The 24,170-nt window shown below is 36.5% G+C and overlaps 1 protein-coding gene across 1 annotated transcript in view; it reads left to right on the top strand.

Moving 5' to 3' along the window:
- The first annotated feature begins 21,116 nt into the window (after positions 1-21,116).
- The window catches only part of LOC125094386 (transmembrane protease serine 11E-like), a 45,317-nt gene continuing 42,263 nt past the window's right edge, over positions 21,117-24,170 (top strand). Inside the window, exon 1 of the mRNA XM_047719972.1 lies at positions 21,117-21,181. Coding sequence (XP_047575928.1) covers positions 21,174-21,181 — 8 coding nt within the window. The 5' untranslated portion in view covers positions 21,117-21,173. The remainder of the gene's footprint in view (positions 21,182-24,170) is intronic.

The raw sequence follows: 24,170 nt of genomic DNA, 5'->3' as shown, positions 1-24,170 counted from the left end.
CATATTGGATAAAACAACAGGACCCATCCATATGTTGTCTATAAGAGACCCATTTTGAACCTAAAGATACACCCAGACTGAAAGTGAAAGGATGGAGAAGCATCTTTCATGCCAATGGGCCTCAAAAGAAGGCCGGGGTAGCGATTCTCATATCAGATAAATTAGATTTTAAACTAAAGACTGTAGTCAGAGATACAGAAGGACACTACATCATTCTTAAAGGGACTATCCACCAAGATGATCTAACAATTGTAAATATCTATGCTCCCAATATGGGAGCAGCCAATTACATAAGAAAACTGTTAATCAAGATAAAGAGTCACATTGATATGAATACATTAATAGTAGGAGATTTTAACACGCATCTCTCAGAAATAGACAGATCTTCAAAGCAGAAAATCAATAAAGAAACAAGAGCATAGAATGACACATTGGACCAAATGGACCTCATAGATATATACAGAACATTCCACCCTAAAACAACAGAATACACATTCTTCTCAAGTGCACATGGAACCTTCTCAAGAATAGACCACATACTGGGTCACAAATCAGGACTCAACTGATACCAAAAGACTGAGATTATCCCTGCACATTCTCGGATCACAATGCTTTGAAACTGGAGCTCAATCACAAGGAAAAGTTCAGAAAGAACTCAAACACCTGGGAGCTAAAGACCACCTTGCTTAAGCATGCTTGGATCAACCAGGAGATCAAAGAAGAACTTAGACAATTCATGGAAACCAATGAGAACGAAGACACTTCGGTCCAAAACTTATGGGATACAGGAAAGGCGGTCCTAAGGGGGAAATACATAGCCATCCAAGCCTCCCTCAAAAAAATTGAAAAATCCAGAATACACCAGCTGTCTCTACACCTTAGAGAACTGGAGAATCAACAACAAATCAAACCAAATCCACATATAAGAAGGGAAATAATCAAGATTAGATCTGAGATCAATGAGGTAGAAACCAGAGATACAGTAGAATGTATCAATGAAACTAGAAGCTGGTTTTTTGAAAGAATCAATAAGATCAATAAACCATTGGCCACACTAATCCAAAAGAAAAGAGAGAAAGCCCAAATTAATGAAATTATGAATGAAAAGGGAGAGATCACAACTAACACCAAGGAAGTGGAAACAATCATCAGAAGTTATTATCAACAGTTATATACCAATAAGCTAAGCAACCTAGATGAAATGGATGCATTCCTGGAAAACTATAAACTCCCAAAATTGAACCAGGAATAGACAAAATTGACAACCTGAATAGACCGATATCTAGTAACGAGATTGAAGCAGTGATCAAAAACCTCCCAAAAAACAAGAGCCCAGGACCTGATGGATTCCCTGGGGAATTCTACCAAACTTTCAAAGAAGAAATAACCCCTATTCTCCTGAAGCTGTTTCAAAAAATTGAAGCAGAAGGAAAATTTCCAGACTCTTTCTATGAAGCCAGCATTACCTTGATCCCCAAACCAGGCAAAGATGCTACCAAAAAGGAGAATTTCAGACCAATATCACTGATGAATATGGATGCTAAGATTCTCAACAAGATCCTAGCAAACAGGATCCAACAGCACATTAAAAAGATTATCCACCATGACCAGGTGGGATTCATTCCTGAGCTACAAGGATGGTTCAACATTCTCAAATCAATCAATGTGATAGAACAAATTAATAAGAGAAGAGAGAAGAACCACATGGTCCTCTCAATTGATGCAGAAAAAGCATTTGACATTCCTGATTAAAACATTCCTGATTAAAACACTTCAAAGTATAGGGATAGAGGGAACATTCCTGAACTTCATAAAATCTATCTATGAAAGACCCACAGCAAATATCATCCTCAATGGGGAAAAAGCTCGCAGCCTTCCCGTTGAGATCAGGAACACGACAAGGATGCCCACTCTCACCACTCTTGTTCAACATAGTATTAGAAGTCCTAGCAACAGCAATCAGACAACAAAGAGAAATAAAAGGTATCCAAATTGGCAATGAAGAAGTCAAACTCTCTCTCTTCACAGATGACATGATTCTTTATATGGAAAACCCAAAAGACTCCACCCCCAAACTACTAGAACTCATACAACAATTCAGAAACGTGGCAGGATACAAAGTCAATGTACAGAAATCAGTGGCTTTCTTATACACTAACAATGAAAATACAGAAAGGGAAATTGGAGAATCGATTCCATTTGCTATAGCACCAAGAACCATAAGATACCTGGGAATAAACCTAAGATGTAAAGGATCTCTACTCGAGGAACTACAGAACACTCATGAAAGAAATTGAAGAAGACACAAAAAGATGGAAGACCATTCCATGCTCTTGGATCAGAAGAATAAACATTGTTAAGATGTCTATACTGCCTAGAGCAATCTATACTTTTAATGCCATTCCGATCAAAATTCCACTGGTATTTTTCAAAGATCTGGAGCAAATAATCCTAAAATTTGTATGGAATCAGAAGAGACCCCAAATCGCTAAGGAAATGTTGAAAAACAAAAATAAAACTGGCGGCATCACGTACCCTGATTTCTTTCTTTTTTTTTTAAGATTTTATTTTATTTATTTGAGAGACAGAGATCACAAGTAGACAGAGAGGCAGGCAGAGAGAGAGGAAGGGAAGCAGGCTCCCTGCTTCACAGAGAGCCCAATGTGGGGCTCGATCCCAGGACCCTGGGATCATGACCAGAGCCGAAGGCAGAGGCTTTAACCTGCTGAGCCACCCAGGCGCCCCACATACCCTGATTCCAAGCTTTACTACAAAGCTGTGATCACCAAGACAGCATGGTACTGGCATAAAAACAGACACATAGACCAGTGGAACAGAGTAGAGAGCCCAGATATGGACCCTCAACTCTATGGTCAAATAATCTTCAACAAAACAGGAAAAAATATACAGTGGAAAAAAGACAGTCTCTTCAATAAATGGTGCTGGGGAAACTGGACATCTATGTGTAGAAGAATGAAACTCGACCATTCTCTTACACCGTACACAAAGATAAACTCAAAATGGATAAAAGACCTCAACGTGAGACAGGAATCCATCAGAATCCTAGAGGAGAATATAGGCAGTAACCTCTTCAGTACCAGCCACAGCAACTTCTTTCAAGATATGTCTCCAAAGGCAAAGGAAACAAAAGTGAAAATGAACTTTTGGGACTTCATCCAAATCAAAAGCTTCTGCACAGCAAAGGAAACTGTCAACAAAACAAAGAGGCAACCCACGGAATGGGAGAAGATATTTGCAAATGACAGTACAGACAAAAGGTTGATATCCAGGATCTATAAAGAACTCCTCAAACTCAACACACACAAAACAGACAATCAGATCAAAAAATGGGCAGAAGATATGAACAGACACTTCTCCAATGAAGACATGCAAATGGCTATCAGACACATGAAAAAATGTTCATCATCACTAGCCATCAGGGAGATTCAAATTAAAACCACATCGAGATACCATCTTACACTAGTTAGAATGGCCAAAATTAGCAAGACAGGAAACAACATGTGTTGGAGGGGATGTGGAGAAAGGGGAACCCTCTTCCACTGTTGGTGGGAATGCAAGTTGGTGCAGCCACTTTGGAGAACAGTGTGGCGATTCCTTAAGAAATTAAAAATAGAGCTTCCCTATGACCCTGCAATTGCACTACTGGGTATTTACCCAAAGATACAGATGTAGTGAAAAGAAGGGCCTTCTATACCCCAATGTTTATAGCAGCAATGGCCACGGTCACCAAACTGTGGAAAGAACCAAGATGCCCTTCAACAGACGAATGGATAAGGAAGATGTGGTCCATATACTCTATGGAGTATGATGCCTCCATCAGAAAGGATGAATCCCCAACTTCTGTAGCAACATGGATGGTACTGGAAGAGATTATGCTGAGTGAAATAAGTCAAGCAGAGAGAGTCAGTTATCATATGGTTTCACTTATTTGTGGAGCATAACGAATAACTTGGAGGACATGGGGAGATGGAGAGAAGAAGGGAGTTGAGGGAAATTGGAAGGGAAGGTGAACCATGAGAGACTATGGACTCTGAAAAACAATCTGAGGGGTTTGAAGGGGCAGGGGGTGGGAGGTTGGGGGAACCAGGTGGTGGGTATTGGAGAGGGCACGGATTGCATGCAGCACTGGGTGTGATTCAAAAACAATGAATACTGTTACGCTGAAAAGAAATAAAAAACAATTAAAAAAAATGAAAGTGCACCAATAAAAAAAGAAAAAGAGTACATTGTAATGAACATCCACTGTGGTTCTATTTTTTGCCAATAATTTTAATTTTCTATGCATAAAGTAATCTGAATTAGGACCATTGCCAATTAAGTAGCACTATTTTATTAGAACAAAGGAGTATAAATAGGACATAAGTTAACCTGTCTATGTATGAAATAAAAAACAACACGAGTGAGATCTTGGCGAACCACTTCAAATTAAAGGCAAATAACCAGGGAAGTGGCACCAACTCTAGTCAAATTTAGTAGAGCACTGATTGCACTGATTTTTGCAATATTTATGGTTTAATGATTTTTTAAAATTATGATGTGGTTTTTGATATAACTACTTATTGAAGTGGCTATTCACATATGAACTATTGCCTCTTTTCACAATTTCTCTACCCATATTAGGGGTCTTTGATACAGATAGGAATGCTATAACTAAAAGAAATTATTTTCCATTCTCTTCAGATAATCCTAATCCTAATCTGGTAATACAATACCCTTTTTGAGAAGATGGCATCCAGTCAAGGGAAAATTGGTTAACACGACATATCAAGTTTAAAAAAAAAACAAAAAACCTAAATGGGACCTTCTCAAAACCTACTTTTCCCTACAATAGCCAGTTCCTTTGGAGGGCACTAGTTTCTGACACTTCTAAATGTTGGGCATGAATATGCTGGGAAAACAGTCATGACAAAACTCTTGCCACCGAACCCTGTCTTTGCCTGGAGCTCAGAGAGGAGGAGCTTTGCATAGCTTTCTACAGGAGGTGGCAGAATTGTTCTAGTTTCAGGGTATAGTAACCTTTTCTTAGATGAAGTGTGGTGTAAAAGCAAAATGGAGTCTCCTATGTCAAGCAGGGTGCTGTGTCAAGCAATGATGCAAACAGTTAAATGTACTGCAGCTACGAGATATGCCTGGACCAGCATCGGCTGACACCCTAGAACTGGTAACGAGCAGAACCAGAGGAGTTCTGCCAGGGCCCAAGACCAATTAAATTCCTTTAGAAAGGGGATGATTTGGGCAGCAAACTGTCAAACTCTTCAGATATGAGCTCTCTCTATGTCTGACCACTTAAAAAAGGCAATTAACATCAAAGGCTCTGCCTGATTGATCTCCGAACAAAAACAAGATCCTTCACAGCTTGAAAATAAGAAGCAGTAGGTGCTGGAACTGACTCAGACTGGACCGAGGCCTCGTCTCAGCTCTGTGTCCACAGACTGACTTCATGTTTGGTTCGTTAACTTCCAAGGCCCTTCTTGCTTGTTGTGTAATTTGTCTCATGTCCTGTTCTGTGTGCTATGTAAGAAGCCTAGTTTAATCACATGGTGAAATGTCACTGAGTTTGGAATCTTGAGACTGCTTTATACTTGTGATTAACTTTGCTTTTCGATTGAACAAAGTTGACATTGTGGATAGACACGACTCTTGTGTGTGCCTTCAGAGTGTGCTCACGATAGGTGGAAAAGAGAAAATACCATGTAAACTTTCTGGATTCACAAGAAAGAGTTACTATCTTGATGTCAAATCTTAAATTTAGATAAAATAACTTTTAACATAGTTGCTATTTTATTACACTGGTCATTCAGTGAAAGGGCAGTTTCCCTTCAAAAAAGATACTGATATTGGAACCGGCGTGTCCTTAATGGATTCACTGCTGAAGAACTTCATTTCATGCATTTGACAGTATAAGAAGATTGCATCATACGCTTTGGAGATGCAAAGGTACAGGTACGCAATGGAGTACAATACAGGCATTCAAAATGATGCTGTAGAATTGAATTTATTGAATTTTTTGACACATGTGACATATGTTCACCATACATCTTAAAGTAGAAAAAAGACTAAGCTGCGTGGTGTCAGGAGAGTTTTGGCAGCAAGTAACAGAACATCCAATTCAAAATGAATTAAAAGTGATACATTTTTAAATGAAATAAAATGAAATATTTTAAAATTTATTTATTATTTATTTAAATTTCATTTAAAATGTTTTAAATGAAATTTTTATTTTAAAATGAAATAAAAGTGATACAGTGAATTAAAAGTGATACATTGGTTTTTATAATAATAGTTATTAGATATATTAATTCAATTCATCTAGCTCGGATGTAGGGCATGACTCAGGGTTGGCTGATTCAGTGACCCAACAATGTTATCAAGGAACCAGGTGGTTTCTGTTTGCTCTGTCATCAAAATATGCTTCATCCTATGGCTGGTTCCCCAAATAATTGTAAAATAGATTATAGGTACAATTAGGCATGACTACTTGTTTCCTCATTCACATTCAGATAGAGAATGGCTTTCATTTGTTGTAAAGACTGAAGAGAGGGAACTTTTCTAGAAGTCTCTAGCAACTATTTCCTCATTTATCATTGGGAGAATTACATCATTTGCTGGTTTCTGAATTTATAGCTCGCAGAGGGAATGTTATTCTCTTTAGACCAGTCAGGCTCACTCACCATTTCCCAAACCAGAGTGCTGCCATCCAGTAGAGAATAAGGTAGAATGTGTTTACAGAGTCAAATACAACTTTAAAAATATCTAATTTCTATCTGCGAGTAGACTAGAAAATTAACCTTACAATATTATGGTGTCTGGGCAATGGAATTATATTTCTTTTAGATTTAAAAAAATTATCTATCTATTGCTATCTACAAGTAGTTTTAAAAATCATACTACAAAATGGTGGTATCTGGGTGATGGAATTATGTTTCTTGTACATTTTCTTCCTTTTTTCTTACCTGCATATAACATTATTCTATAACTAAGCACACATTGTTTTTGTCTCTTTAAATTTTTAGTACGAAAGCTTTCAAGTACATTAAAAGAATAAAGGGAATAGTATAATGAAGCCTCAAGTATCCATTGCCCAGCTACAACATGATCAATTTGTGCCAAATCTTGTTTTATGCATTTTTTGGTAATAGTTTATTTTAAAAAGTCGATATTAGTAAAAAATAAAAAGTTAAGATCTAGTCCTACTTAACATTTTCTCTAATCCATAGAATTCACCATTATGCAAATCAGTAAAATTAAGCTAAGGACAGCCCAATATTGTTCTCATAAGTTGCTTAAGATCCTTCTCAAGGGGTGCCTGGGTGGCTCAGCCAGTTGATTCTGACTCCTGGTTTTGGCTCAGATCATGGTCCTGCAGTCATGGGATTGAGCCCCATGTTGAGTCCCCAGGGGAGCCCTACATCAGGTTCCTCACTCAGCCTGGAATCTGTATTGGATTCTTTTTTCTCTCTCCCTCTGCTTCTATCCCCATTCACACCTTTTTTCTCTAAAACAGATAAAAAAATAAAATCTTTTTTTAAAAATTCCTCTTGAATTATGTTCAGTGTATTCAAAAATTTGGTTTTGTTCAGCTTCTTACCCTACTTATATTTCTCAGAAATTTGTACTGCTCCTAATATCAGGGGGAAAAGCACATACCTCTAGGAATTTGGGCATACAAATGAAGTGGCTCACTGAAAGCTAAAGTTACTTTGAAAGCTCATTTTTATTTATTTATTTTTAAAGATCATATTTATTTATTTGACAGAGAGAGAAATCACAAGTAGGCAGAAAAGTAGGCAGAGAGAGAGGGAAGCAGGTTTCCTGCTGACCAGAGAGCCTGATGCAGGGCTCGATCCCAGGACCCTGAGATCATGACCTGAGCCGAAAGCAGAGGCTTTAACCCACTGAGCCACCCAGGTGCCCCATCTCATTTTTATTTTTAAAATATGTGAAAATTTGCATTTCATTCCATGTTTAGTAGAAATGGAATGTTTTAAATTACTCACCATTGAATAAATCTGTCATTGTAGGAAGTTGGCCCACATTGGTCTTATGGCTTCCTGTCCTCTGAGGCACCCTGACAAATACTCCTGTGAAAACAAGGTCTGCTATTTAAGAAGCACAGCCTAAGGTTCTCCTCATTTAGAACTCCGTTTCTGCCATTTGGTTTTGTTTTCTTGACTTTGAAACTCCATTATCTTTAAGAACAATGGCTCAAATTCGGTTCTGTTGTTTTTCTACCACAGACCTCCTCAGCTATGTGTCCTACTCTAGGAACTAATCATCAGTTGCCAGCCCTACTGATCCTTGTCCTGGCCAGGCCTGACCCAGTACCCTGCAAGAGGATCTCAGACCCCCAAAACAACAAGCATGCAGACACTCATTTATTTAATAGATTTTTGTTGAGTGCCAACTATGGGTCTGGCACTTGGGCAGGCCTTAGGAATACTATAGTTAGAAAGAAGGACACAATTCTGTCTTTAAGGAGCCTACACTGTCATGTAGGACAGAAAATTATAAAACAGGCTAAGAAATGCAACATTATGTGAAGTCCTGTGTCTTACAAAGCAGAGAGCAGGGTCCCTTACATGGCTCAGGAATGCATTCCAAGAATGTGAAGTAGTATAATGACAGGAAAGACAAGGAAAGAGTGGCCTAGTGGTAATTTTCTATATATGAATGAAAACTTAGTCTTGTTCAACCATGCAGAATGGTTTCTTGGAAGTAAGGGGATTGTCAAAAAGCACTCAGTATAGGCACTTATTTTCAGGGTTGCTTGTTACATTGATCCATCAAGAAGGGACTAGGATAAAGAGTTTGATTACTTAGGGGGGTGGATTAGAAAAAAAAAGTTGTATTTCTTTCAGATTGAACTTTTTTCGTGAACATCTTACAAATGTATTGTGTATTCTATTCAAGTCTCAGTATTTTTGCTTATGCTGCTGCTTCTTCCTGGAATGAACTTTCTTTGTTATCCTGGTGAAATCTTAATTATTTGTGAGTTCTTGTCCTTCTGTAAAATCTCTGCCAAGCAAAATCAATTACCCCATTGTCTTTCTTCCCTTAGCCCTTTGTTTCCATACTACTTGAGGAGCATTTACAGCTGCCTCTCCTACTATGACTTCCTGCTTGTGGAAAGTGACTAATTAGTCCATCTTCTAACCTCAGAACTCAGTATAGCACTTAAATACAATAGATATTTTAACAAATATATGAATTAAATGTATTCAAATTTAATTTATTTTCATAGCTAATGATTATTTTGATTACTTTGATTTTAATGATAAATTTCAGAAAATTTAAGTTTATTTTCCCTCCTTTTTTCCTCAATAAAAGAATGAGGTAATGATGGTGACATTACCAATCATTCTGAAATTGTCTTGATTAGGTGAATATGATATGATACTCATTTCCTCTTGAGTAATTCAGTAACAAACACATCCAACCATTGTGAACTCCTTTAAGGTGGAGAGAGAGAGATAGGCCTCATCTACTTACAGTTGATCAGGGCTGAGTAATGGGCCTGAATAAGAAAACCGATGAAGAAAGTTTCTACCCTATCCTTTCTGTGCTCTTCTACAGATATATAGATTTGTACCTCAAGTTACTTAAACAAAAGGCTGTTTGATGTCTAGACTTTTTCTTTTCCAACTTTAGCCCTCCCTTCTTTTCCATTTCAGGTATATCGCAGACATAAAAATGTTATAAGGTGACTCTTGATACTTGATATTCTCCCTTAAATATTTTCAGACCATGAATAAATGGCATATCCATTCTGATAGCCTGTTTGGGGTTACATTTTTAATAATTTATATCCCATACTTCCAGATATTCCACGCATAAGACACGATCTCATTATCAATTGTGTATTTTGTTTCAACTTTATTAGGCCCAAACAAAGATTCACCAATAGATAGAAAAACACATTACTGTAATATATTGGGATTTGGGTTGGTAACAGGAAGCTATGGCTTCCAGAGATCCAAATAGCCTTGTTTGTGATGTTAGAAGGAAACCAAAAGAGTTGTTCACTTAGGTCCAGTTTTAAACAAGCAGAACAACATATTTTACAATAATATTTCTGGTCACTCTGTAAATGCTTTTGGGTAAGTCAGCTGTTCAAGGCATTGTGTTAGATGCTTTGAGGAATAAAAGATGAAAAAAAACACAGTTATTTCCTTAAAAGAGACTGCAATAGAAGTTAGCCTTTTCCATCATTACAGTTAAATTCATCTTGTAACTGCCAAACAGAGACATATGTGCCAAACACAACTTGCTAGAATTTATTTAAATAGTCATTGTTAGGTTCTGCAGTTCAATTTCTTTTTTTTTAAGATTTTATTTATTTATTCATCAGAGAGAGAGAGCACAAACAGGGGTAGTAGCTGGCAGAGGGAGAAGCAGGCTCCCCACTGAGCAAGGAACCTAATGCAGAATTGGATCCCAGGACCCTGGGATCATAACCTGAGCTGGAGGCAGATGCTTAACCCACTGAGCCACCCAGTTGTCCCTCTGCAGTTCAATTTCAATTAATTCAGCACAACTTAAGTTTATTTAACTTGGACACTTTTGGTATTAGAAGATGTCTTTTAGGGAGGGCACGTGTTGTAATGAGCACTGGGTATTATATAAGACTGAAAAATCACAGACCTGCACCCCTGAAACAAATAATACATTATTCTTTAATTAGTTGAATTTAAATTTAAAAAGTTTAAAAAGATGTCTTTTACATTGTCATTCACCAAGTATATAAAAGCATAAAAAAATGCACTACTAAATTATGGTAGTTAACAATGCAGCCTATAACCTAGTTCTAGACTGACTGGGCTCAAACTCCAGCTTAGACAATTATCACGAGTCACCTAGGTTGAGTTACATAAGTCCTGGCAAAACAACAACAACAACAACAACAAAAGTGGGACTATATCAAACAAAAAATCTTCCAAGCAAAGGAAATCATCAATAGAGTCAAATGGCAACTTACGAAATAAGAGAAAATATTTGTAAAACACTTATCTGATATAGGGTTAATCTTCAAAATATATAAAGAACTCCTATAACTCAAGCAAAAACACTAATAACTCAATTTTTTAAATGGGCTAAGAATTTGAATAGACATTTCTCCAAAGAAGATATACAAATGACCGAAAAACACAAAACAAAACTCTGTATCTCTATCAGGGAAATGCAAATCCAAACCAGAATGTGATATTACCTCACACCTGTCAGGATGGCTATTACTAATAAAAAGAAAAAATATTGGTGAGAATGTGGAACAATTGGAACTCTTGCACACTGTTGGTGGGAATGCAAAATGGTGTAACTGCTACTATGAAATATAGTATGGGGGCTCCTCAAAAAATTAAAAGTAGAGCTACCACATCCACATGATCTAGCATCCCATTTTTGGGTATTTAACCAAAAGAATTGAAATTAAGATGTTGAAGTGATATTAGTACTCCCATATTCACTGCAGCATTATTTATAATAGCAAAGACATGAAAACAGACTAAATGTCCATGAACAGATGATTGGACAAAGAAAATGTGGCATATAAACAGCATTTTTCACAGAACTGAGCAAATAATACTAACATTCCTATACAACCACAAAAGATCCCAAATATTCAAAGCAATCTTGAGGAAGAAGAATGAAGCAGGAGATGTCAAAATTCTAGATTTCAAGATATAATGCATAGCTACAGTAATAAAAAAATATTACACTGGCCTAAAAATAGACATGTAGTTCAATGGAACAGAATAGAGAACTCAGAAATAAATCCACATATATATGGTCAACTGATCTATGACAAAGACGTAAGAATATACAATGGGGAAAAGATAGTCCCTTCAACAAATGGTGCTGGGAAAACTGGACAGCTACATGCAAAAGAATGAAACTGGATCAACATTTCCTACACCATACATAAAAATAAACTCTAGGGGCACCTGGGTGGCTCAGTGGGTTAAGCCTCTGCCTTCGGCTCAGGTCGTGATCTCAGGGGTCCTGGGATCGAGCCCCACATCGGGCTCTCTGCTCAGCATGGAGCCTGCTTCCCCCCCTCTCTCTTCCTACCTGTGATCTCTCTCTGTCAAATAAATTAAGAAAAAAAAAAAACTCTAAATGGATTAAAGACCTAAATGTGAGACCTGAAACCTAAAAAATCCTAGAAGAGAACATAGGCAGTAATTTCTCTGACATTGGCATTGGTAGTAACAACATTTTTCTAGATTTATTTCTTAAGGTAAGGAAAACAAAAACAAAATTAAACTATTGGGATTATATCAGTATAAAAAGCTTTTGCACAGTGAAAGAAATCACCAACAAAACAAAAAGGCAGCCTACTGAATGGGAGAAGATATTTGCAAATGATATACCTGATAAGGGGTTAATATCCAAAATATAAAAAGAATTTATACAACTCAACACCAAAAAAACAAATGACTTGATTAAAAAATGAGCAGAGGACCTGAATAGACATTTCACCAAAGAAGACATACAGATAGCCAATAGACATATGGAAAAATGCTCAACATTACTGGTCACCAGAGAATGGAAATAAAAAACCAAATGAGACATCACTTTATACCTGTCAAAATGGCTAGAATAAATAACATAAGAAATAGCAAATGTTGGCGATTATGTAGAGAATTTTGTTAAAAGAGTAGATTTCACATTAACTGTTCTTACCAAAATAAAATAAAAAGTAACAAAAATTACACAAATCCCTGTATTGTAGTTCCCTTGTCTGCAAAATGGAGTTAAAAATAATGGTTACTTACAGGCTTGTTGTAAAGATTAAAACATATATGAAGTGCCTTGAAGAGGATATGGCTCAGGCAAATATTCTGTAAGTGTTACCTATTCCTATTTTTACTTGAGTGTAAGAACCAGCTATCTAATTGTACCAGTATTCTCCTATTGTGACACAAAGAGATTGGATACAAAGAAATGCTCAATAAATCATTCATTCAACAACTTTTTGAATTCTCATGTTTCAGGTGTTATTTAGTGTCCCAGGGATAGAGTTAAAGTGAACAATATAAAGTTTTTAGTCTTAAGGGCTTTCATTCTAATGGAGGAAACTGAAAATAATTTTAACTATTAGTAAATACTTCGAAGAAAAAGAAGGCAGTCTAAAGGATAGAGAGTGATGGGGGATATTAGTGGAATAGACTGTTTTGATGTAATGGCCCTTAAGGAAATGATTTTTGAGCATAGACTTGAGTGAAGTGATAGAGTAAGTGCTGGGAAAACCAATGAGAATACTAGAAAGTGGAAACAGCAAATGTAAAGACAATGAAGCAGAATTGAATTCAGGGGTTAAGAGCAAACAGGAGCAACATTTAGTATTTAGAGATAAGGTGGGAGTAGCCAAATAATTTTGGATTAATAGTAGACACATTTAATGGATCAAAAGAAATGATGGAGCATCATGATTAAAAAATACTCCAGGAAAAAAAGAACCATATGATCCTCTCAATAGATGCAGAAAAAGCACTTGACAAAATACAGCATCAATTCTTGATTAAAAACCCTCAACAATGTTGGGATAGAGGTACATACCTCAACACCATAAAGGCAGTATACAAAAGACTCACAGCTAATATCTTCACTGGGGAAAACCTAAGACTCTTTCCCCTGTGGTCAGGAACAAGACAAGGATGTCCATTCTCCCTGTTACTATTTAACAAAGTCCTGGAAGTCACTTGCAGAAGAATGAAACTAGACAGCCACATGTAAAAGAATGAAACTGGACCACTTTCTCACAATATATACAAAAATAAATTCAGAATGGATGAAAACTTGAATGTGAGAGAAGAGACTATCAAAATCCTAGAAGAGAATACAGGCAGAAACCTCTTTGACCTTGGCCATAGCAACTTCTTACTAGAAACATTATCAGAGGCAAGGGAAACAAAATAAAAATTCGAACTGTTAGGACTCATCAAGATAAAAAGCTTCTGTGTAGCAAAGGAAACAATCAACAAAACTAAAAGGCAGCCTATGGAATGGGAGAAGATATTTGCAAATGACATATCTGATAAAGGGTTGGTATCCAAAATCTATAAAGAACTTATCAAACTGAACACCCAAAAAAACAAATAGCTTAGTTAACAAATGGACAGAAGATATAGACACATTTCCAAAAAAGACATCCAGATAAGTAATAGACACATGAAAAGATACTCAAAATCATTCATCAGCAGAGAAATACACATCAAAACTGCAATGATATATCATCTCACACCTCTCAAGATGGCTAAAATTAACAACACAAGAAACAATAGCTGTTGGTGAGGATGTAGAGAAAGGGGAACACTCTTACACTGTTGGTGGGAATGAAAACTGGTGCAACCACTCTGGAGAAGAGTATGGGGTTTCCTCAAAATGTTTAAAACTGAACTACCCTATGATCCAGCAATTTCACTACTAGTTACGTACTCAAAGAATACAAAAATACAGATTCAAAGGGATACATACACCTGATGTTTATAGCAGCATTATTAACAATAGCCAAACAAGGGAGAGAGCCCAAATGTTCTTGGACTTATAGACTGATAAATGGGTAAAGAAGATATGGTGGATATATATAATGGAATATTAGTCAGCCATCAAAAGGAATGAAATCTTGCTATTTGCAATGATATGGATGGAGTTTGAGTATATTATGCTAAGTGAAATAAGGCAGTCAGAGAAAGAAAAATACCATATGATCTCACTCATATATGGAATTTAAGAAAGAAAACAGATGAACATATGGGAAGTGGGGAGAGAAAAGAGGAGAGGGAAAAGTCAAAGAGACTCTTAATGATAAAGATCAAACTGAGGGTTGAAGGAGGGAGGTGGGCAGGGAATGGGCTAGATGGGTGATGGGTATTAAGGAGGGCACTTGTGATGAGCACTGGGTGTTGTATATAAGTAATGAATCGCTGAATTCTACTCCCGAAACCAATTTTGCACTGTTAACTACCTAATCTTTATATTTAAAAAATATATATACTGTGTGCTTATAAAAAATAAAATAAATAAATAAAAAATACTCCAGGAAGTATAAAATCTTATGGAAATTAGGGACAGTAATTAGATATATTTGTAAGAAAGTGTTCAGGATATTAAATAGAACTTTTTCAGTTGTTTGTAACTAAAAAGTAGATCTGAGTAGCACCCTCCCTATGAGAAACTCTGAAGAGATGCCAAAAATTGGGACCACACACTGTCCCCCACCAAAGGTAAGCACACAGTGAGGTGAAATAATTTGTCCTCCTAACAACACCCAGTGCCCAGCTGTCAATATGTATAAAGAGAAAACTAGGGAAAATAGTATGAAAGACAGCAAACTCCTGGAGAGCACAGTGTTCATAGGAAAAGGTTATTCATCTTCCTCAGGGAAAAAGAGAGGTTATTTTTTCTTACTGAAGCCAAATAATGGAAGCCCACTGGGAGAATCATGTGTAAAGATCATGTGTGTGTTTGTGTGTGTGTGTGTGTACACGCAAGAGGAAAAATTGACCTCTCCTTCCTCAGCTGGATGGATGATAAGCTACAGAACACACAAGTGTACCTGGAGCTGCTATGGCAGAGTCCTGTGGTTAAGAGTCTTCTTGGAGAAGTTAAGTACTTGCTACCTGAAGTTGGGGAGCCACTTGTGGACCAAACATGGCTGTTCACTTTTAGTCATAGATTTTTAAAGAAGAGCTCAATAGAGTAGCTTACACTAACAGAGTAGGAAGGGATGCAGTCTAGAATTTGTTACTGACAGGGAATAAAGAGCCTACTCTAACAAACCCTAGTATTTTGTGGTTCTTTAAGGTTTGGAAAGTGATCTCAGTTGTTCCCATAGCTATATACAGAGCAACGTGAAGGAAAGGAAAGAGGCAAGATAGTTTCTAAGTTAAGGAAAAATCCAGCTAGAGAAAGAGTTAGGGGAAGAACTGGTGTCAGAGCCCAAAGTGGACATGATTGATTCTCCCTGATGAATTCCTCAATCACTGAGAGAGCTAGGGTAAAGCTGAATTCCACCCACACCAGCACAGACCTCTCAGTAGTAGAATCTATTACCCATAGACAAAACTGGATTAAACCACAGAAAGACCTGGCATGCCACTGCATACCAAAACATGCTTGATTATGTAAGTTTTTTGCCTCTATCTTCCCTCTCTGACCCCCAAACTAGAGCTGAGTAGGGAGGAGAGAGGAACCAAACCCTCCCAACTTCTCTACTCCAAGCAGTCAGCATCACAGTTCAAGCTTATGTTGAGGGGAAAAAGAAAGTGATCTTATTTACATCAGATTCACAATTGAAGTTTTAAACTAGACAAAAATTTTAATAACTGAAATTAGTAGAAAATGATGCAATGTGCCAAGATTTTATAAAGGGCTATGAACAGGAGATTCAACACATTATGTTTGGAAGCTTTGATTGAAGTAAAAATAACTATTTTGCATTTATGCTCCTGTTGAGATACATTACAAAAGTAACCAAGCAGGGACGCCTGGGTGGCTCAGTAGGTTGGGTGGCTGCCTTCGGCTCAGGTCATGATCCCAGCATTCTGGGATCGAGTCCCACATCCGGCTCCTTGCTCGGCAGGGAGCCTGCTTCTCCCTCTGCATGTGCCTGCCACTCTGTCTTCCTGTGCTTGCTCGATCTCTCTCCCTCTCTCTCTCTGATTTAAAAAAAAAAAAAAAAGTAACCAAGCAATAAAACATGATTTCATCCAGCTCTTCAGTTTTTAAAGACTTTATTTATTTTAGGGAGCGAGAGCAAGAAAGATGGGGGTGGGGTGGGGGAAGGACAGAAGGAGGGGGAGAGAGAGAATCTCCAGCGTATTCCATGAGTGTAGAGCCTGACGTGGGGCTTGATATCACAACCTCACAATCTGACCTGAGCTGAAATGAAGAATTGATAGCCTAATTAATTGAGCCACCGATGTGCCCCCAGCTCCTTAGTTTTGATAAAATATTTATTCTGCCAGCTGCCTTTTTGGTTTAACAAAGTAAATGTGATCTTCCTTCAATCAACAACATAGGATACTAACTCCCCAGGCCTTTGTGAAGGCTATGAACTCAGACCATTTCCTGTTCTGTTCATTTAAACGTCCTCTGAGAGGAGTTACTTCAGAAAGTTCATCTAGGCAACATGGATACCTCTAAGTAGGTACTTTGAGTTCTCCTGTGGATCAAGCTAGAGCAGTGGAAATATACATTTTTGACAGCATAAACATATCTCCTAAAAAATCCATCACCAACCTTAGCTTCAAATTTATGCTCTCAGGCTTCTTTGAATTTATTGTAAAAATAATTATATAAAATTCTCTCCTATTTAAGTAATTAAGAAAAAAAAAGGATCTTGTGAAACTAAACCTGACTTTTAAAAAATCATCTGGATAAGCAACTCTTGAACAAAACTGGATTAATAAGATTTCTTGCATACTTAACTACATGACAGATTTCTTGTCCCAGGTCCCTTACTCAAAAACACTTCAAAAAAAACAGGTGGAAGCCAAGTTAGAGATAAGGATTCTTCCCCGATGCAGTTAAAGGGAGAGGGAAGGACCAGAAATTTCTTTGGCAAACAGTTCCATCAATGGCATTTGTGTTTGATGGCTTTGCTTCAAATACAGTACACTCTTTGCAGAGAACAGCCAGATGTTCAGAGTGGGAGTGGCACTCTTCAACCAGCTGATGCAGGAAGTCATCTATCCTCATCTACCTCTTCCTTTGCAACCTAAACGCAATACCAGGAACCCTAGTGAGTACAATACCTGGTTACAAGACAAGGCTGGGCTAGCTGATGTAGTCTTCTCCATTGAAAAAGTAATGGACGGAATGGGCTGAGAAACAACTACAGCATGATGGTGTTCAATAGAAAGGGCTTACAGGGGCAAAAGGAAAGGTTTCAGAGATAGGTACTGATAGGTTAGTGAAAAATAAATCACATTTTGGCTAAGAAAATAAGACAGAGGAAAGGAGAGTCAGAGATAGCTGGTTCCCCAGCAGCATTCTTACGTGATCTCTTCTTACTGGATAGAGTCCAAAGGTTAATTATATTGATGTTCTTTGTTTTCTCAGCTTGAACAAATTAAAGTGCACAAGAACCTTCAAAACAATACATGATAGGAGGAAATGGAGCCACAAATGACAATAACTGTGTCTACTCTGATAACTCACTCATTCACAGGTTTAACATTGGTCAGTCTGTAATGCACAACCCAATAAACTGACCAATAAAAGGATTGTTTTGGCATTACATAACCTAGGTATAACTTTGAGGGCTTCCATAAATTAATTATATTATTATGCATAAGCATGCATATATTACCAGGCATAAAAGAACTTGATTCAAGCTAGGGGATATTTAAACAATGATAAAAATAATCCATGACTAGCCACACTGACACTATACTTCTTTAGCATACTCATGCTTATGGCCATCAGATGCCTCACTGTTATGACGTTGCTAAGTATAGGAAGGGCTGTGGAATAGTTTGTTGGCTAGTAAAAATACCTGTGGTCAACTTGTTATTTTACTAGTTTCGCGATGTAACGTATCTACTGAGGGTTTCTGGAGGACTCAAATTCACAAATATATTTCTCCTGACTCTGCTTCCACATTTCATGGAAGGACACAGGGAAAACAGACTGCCCTGATCTCAGTCACAAAGAGGAGGATAACTCTTTAAATACATTTCTTTACACCAGTTTAAGGCAAAAGGATTACAAAATAAAATTAATGATTTTAGAAAAACAGCAATCAAGAAAATAAATATTCGAATGAAAGACAAACTTTTGCTCTAAAATCCTTTTTTTCCTCTTAGAGACCAATAAAGTTAAAAATGATTGACTTTGTTTTTGTATCTTACAACTCTTAAGAATAACTGTTAAAGAAATACCTGAATATAAAATGCTCCATTTGGTGGATAATTTAGTCTAATGTTTGATTCCTCCTTCCTTCTCTATCCTTCAAATGTCTACTAAAGTATATGTAATATCATGAAATTTGATAACACACACAAATGCTCTTTGAGTAGCCTGAACGAAGGCCATTAACGTAGGAAGGATATATTTAGGATTGATTATCTTTTGGTTGACATCCACTCGTTCTCTATCTGCATATCCTTAATCTCTGGTTTTCTGTAATTCTAGCATATATCCATAATGTTTTCAAAAAATTATGAAAGCCCTCTCGTTTTCTGCATCTATATTTTTAGGTGCACATAACCTTAAGTATATACAACCATAGGACCATATAAATAATTTATTTGAGTTTGGAATCTGGATTTTAGTAAAGAAAAAAGTCACAAGATTCTGTTAATATGAGTCTGACCAGGTTTTGGCCCAGGGATACACTAAAGAGGGATCTGTTTTTCCTTGAAAACAAGAATATAATCAATATTTTCATTGAATATGGGGTAAAATAGAATATAGCATTATTAAGCCAGTGAGGCTTTCATTAGTGAGGCTTTCACTTTTTAAAGGCTGTATAGTAGGAACAATTTGATCTTGTAACCTGGAAGTTTTTACTTTACTATTGTTGCCTCTTTATTTCTGGCTAAATTATATTTTCAAGTGAGTAGACAGAAACCTGATCCTATATGTTTAATAGCTTCAGGTAAATGTACGGCTATTTATTCTTCAGTCTTAAGTGATCTATTGGCCGGAATAAAAAGGGTACATTTGATGCTCTCTCTAGTCCCAAGAACAATGTGTACCAACATACAGGTTTCTTGGTTACTGCCAGAGAGTGATTCTAATTCTTGGTAGCCTAATCACACACTTACTATGGATCCCAACTTCTGCATCTGTTTAGATGAACCACTGGCAAAATGGATGTGTGGCAATATTCAACAGTGCCCAAAAAATGAATGAATGAATGAATAGGAGTACTAATCTGCCTTCTTTATGGTGATTTTTTAGAACTGATCACACATATTCTCTTCCTCTTTCCTTCTTATTCTCTTTCCATGCGTATTTTTGTGGTCCCATATATACTAAGAATAGGATTACTGTCTGTTAACAATTCAGTCTAGTAGAGTTGAGATACAAGTAAACAAAAAATTCTCACTCAATGCAGTAAGGGTTATGATATCACAAGAGCCCAGAGGAAGAACACCTAATTTCATTTATGGGGATTAAGGACGGTGATTTGAGGATTATGCCTAACACAAATACACAGGTATCTGCATATACATGTATAAACACACACTTTTTAAGTACATTACTTGCTTTTCAGAAGTAAGACAGTAACGACTCAGAGTTGGCTGATATGCTTGTCTCCAGTATAGTGAGAGAAATATACTGTCTCAATTGGGGGTTAATATTTATAAACAACTTGACTTTTCTGAAAGAATGAATTCACATAATTTGAATATACTAATACTTTTCTAATCTCTATTGTATTTTCAACTGCTGATTATAGTCAATACCAAAAGAAAACTTTCATTATATGCAGGCTAGAGTAGAAAGCAAGTTGGATAATTTTTTTTTAAAGATTTTATTTATTTATTTGACAGAGAGAGATCACAAGTAGACGGAGAGGCAGGCAGAGAGAGAGAGAGAGGGAAGCAGGCACCCTGCTGAGCAGGGAGCCCGATGCGGGACTCAATCCCAGGACCCTGAGATCATGACCTGAGCCGAAGGCAGCGGCTTAATCCACTGAGCCACCCAGGTGCCCCAAGTTGGATAAATTTTTAAAATATAGGTATTACTCCTGGTTTGTGGGTCATAAACTATATGATTTTGACCGTCATTTAACATTTAAGTTAAAAGTTCATTTCTTCACTGAAAACATGAGGAAGCAAAGCAATGTGATTTTAAGATCTCTTCTAAATTTAAACATCTGACCTTTATAAAAATTTGGGTTTACATGAACACTTTTAAGCTAGCATAATCTTAAGGCAATAGCTTTTAAGTTCCTGCTCCTAGAAAGTGCTTATAAATTATTTATGTTCTCCAGCTCCATATAAAATTTGACTTTGTCCTACTAGTCACACACACAGTTCTCATCACACCAGTCAAGACCCGTCAGACTGGTTCTATTTAGATCATGAGTGACTTCTTTCTTCACCTTAATCCAGCCCATGAAATTGCTGATATAGCCTGGATGCACGCACTTGACTGCAGACCTTGGTCTCCACAGGACTCTTCCCTGCTGGTCAGCAATGTATCAGTGAGTTCCCTTTTCTTTTGTCTTGAGATTACTTGTAGTTTAAAATGGCAAGAACCACACCAGGGAATGTGTGGATCTTTAATTTACTATTTGTTTAATATAGAAACATACTTTTGATATTTAACATGCAATTATGTCAAGAAGTACATTTCTCTTCTTTCTGTATTAGTGTTCCTTGTCATCTTAGGATTCATCCTAAAATGTTTTTCTATATACTTTCAGATAAGTTTAACAAAGGATAAAGGTACATCATGTTTGACAGCTGTCTTTTAGTTAGCTAGTTAGCTAGTTTCAAGAATAGAACATGTTTTTAGCTTGGACTTTGTTTTATTGAGAAAATACTCTTATTTTCAAAGGTATACATGAGAAAAAAATAAATCTGAGGTCATGCAGATCAAAATTACATTCATTTCTGTTTAAAAAACTGTAAATGTTTCTCAAGAGTAAGAAATAATTTAAGAAGATAGTATGATTAAATTATTATAGTTGATTTAAAAAATAAATCCAATGATGTACCTGACCACAATCACTTCTCTAACAGATAAGTCAAAATTATTTTGAGATTGTTTTCTTTAAAAGTTAGAAATTAAATAGTAATAAGGTTTCCATGTACTAGTTTGGGCTCTGAAAAATATTTTATCTTTAGTTTAAAATTCTATTTTCTCTAATTCATATTTTGGCATATCATTTTATAAAAAAAACTTCTAGTTTGAGAAGAAAACAGTTTGGAAATGTAAAACTTCCAGTGGACTCTTAATAGGGAAAAACACTCAGGCTCTGTCATTAATAGAAAGTTTTCTACATACTTGTTATGAAAAGTTTAATACTCTTCTGTACATGTTAATGAGGCTACTAAGAGCTACAGACATAACAAATTTAGTCAGACTTCTTAAGCCTCCCTGCCTTTTGTGAGTACTTCCTCATAATCCATGATTTATTTTTCTGTCCTACCCTTTTTACTACGTTATCTGTAAGAATAGTGCTATAGAAAAGAGAGGTTTTATTTAAACATATAATCACTATCAAACTGAAGATACTAAATGGATTTCAGGCTTTGTCTATGCTAGATATCAGTTAGTCTAGAATTTGTGTAGAGTAGTTATTATGTGGGGGTATTGGGATGCATTTTTCTGAGTGTACTCTCTAATCTGAAGCAAAAGATACACCTATTTTTTGGTCCTACTTCAGAGTAGAGGGAAGATAATCTCTCAAAGAAAAAAAAATAAACAAACAAAAAAATTCCTTTCTGGTCTAAAACTCTATAAAAAAGTGGAGCATATCTATGTTTGTCAACCTAGGAGATGTTAAGAAAATGGGCTAGAGTGGAAAGGGATTAAATTTAATATGCACATTTTCCAGACCAAGTGCGCTAACTGGAATGCTTTGAAGAAAGAGATGTAATTGAAATATGTAGACAATTTTTTTAAGGATGTTGTTCGTAATTGGGGAGGCATATAAGAAACACTGTGGGGTTTATCAAATGGCACACTCCTTCCTCTTTAGCCAAATCTCTAAGAGCCCTTTCCCTCACTTCACCTGTTCTAAATGAAAACCAATATTTTAGAATTTAAAGGTAAGAAGACATTCGGACCAGGTAAATATTATTCTTCATATTCTTCCATTTCCCTCAAACTCTTATTTTTTTGCTATTCTTTCAGCATGAAAAGAATAACACTTGGATTTTATAAAAATGCACACACAGAGAGCAGAAGGTTAAAGAAAACTTTATCAGGAATAAGTTTAAGGAGAAGAGAGTTGGGAAGAGAAGAATATATTTATTAAATAAATATTTATTGGTGATGAGTATATATGCCAACTGTAGTTACCAGCAATCACTGATAAGAATTAAGGATAAGCAGAATGAATTTATAGACAATATCTACATAAATTTAGATAGACTGAGATGAAATGAGTAATATTCAAATCTAAAAAAATGGACAACTTTAATTTTTACTTAGTAAGATCAGAGCTACATCTTAGTCTGTGTGTGGGCCATGGATCCCCTCCATTAGAATCACTGGGTGCTTATTAAAAATAGAAAAGTTTAGTTCCAATCCCAGAAATTCTCATGGATCTCTGGTTGAGACATGGCAATGATATTTTTATTTAAAAGTTACACAAGTAATTCTTAGTCACACTAAATTTTGAGAAATGTACAGCATAAAGTCATAAAAAAGAAAGGAACATGTAAGATAGAAAGGAATTAAAGCAGAAATGAAATAGGTCAGCTTTTAGAAGAGGCAGCCCTTTGTTTTATTTAAATTGGTATAATTATTTCTTAATGGGTGGTGATCTCTCCCTAGTCACCTTTCCCTCCAAGGGAGAAGAGCATCCATTTATGCAATGTAGTGATGATTAAGGAAGAGAGGATAAATTCAGGAAGTATGGGAAACTGATGGGAGTACAAAACATGATTTGGGGAGTTTATGTCTAACAGAGAAGATGTTGGTTTAAATTAAAAATCTGTTTTCAGTGAAACCTTAACATAGAGCCAGCCAAGCGTATCTCCCCTCCCCATCCCAACTTGAAGTCAGTCAGTAGTGGTACCGAAGGGTTACCATATTGAGGTTTAGGCCCAGAGCTGCTATGGGATCCTGCTCCAAGTTTTGACAGGGCCTCACTTCATCAGCTACCATCAGTCCTGGTCCATGTAACAATTTTTATTGAGTTCTCATTGTATATTAAATTCTGTGTGGAAGAAAACTACCTGTGGAACACCTATTATGTATAGTACATTTTGTAAAATGCGATCTCATTTAATTTTGGAAATACCTTGAGAAACACTTATTGCAATAACTCCTTTAAAAGACGGAATCAGTGCAACTCAGGCTGTGCAGCATTAGTAAGTGTTGGATGTAGAATCTGAGCTTGGCTTTCCTGGCTCTAAGGTGTATAGTGAACACATTGTCTATCACGTGTGCAGAGCTAAAGGAAGAGTCTTTTGAAAGTTTGCATTCTGACAGAGATAAGGAATACACACACACGTACA

Source organism: Lutra lutra, chromosome 2, assembly GCF_902655055.1.
Source record: "Lutra lutra chromosome 2, mLutLut1.2, whole genome shotgun sequence".
NCBI lineage: Eukaryota > Metazoa > Chordata > Mammalia > Carnivora > Mustelidae > Lutra > Lutra lutra.
Note: the sequence above shows the minus strand (reverse complement) of the source record. Positions and strands in the feature narration are given on the sequence as shown.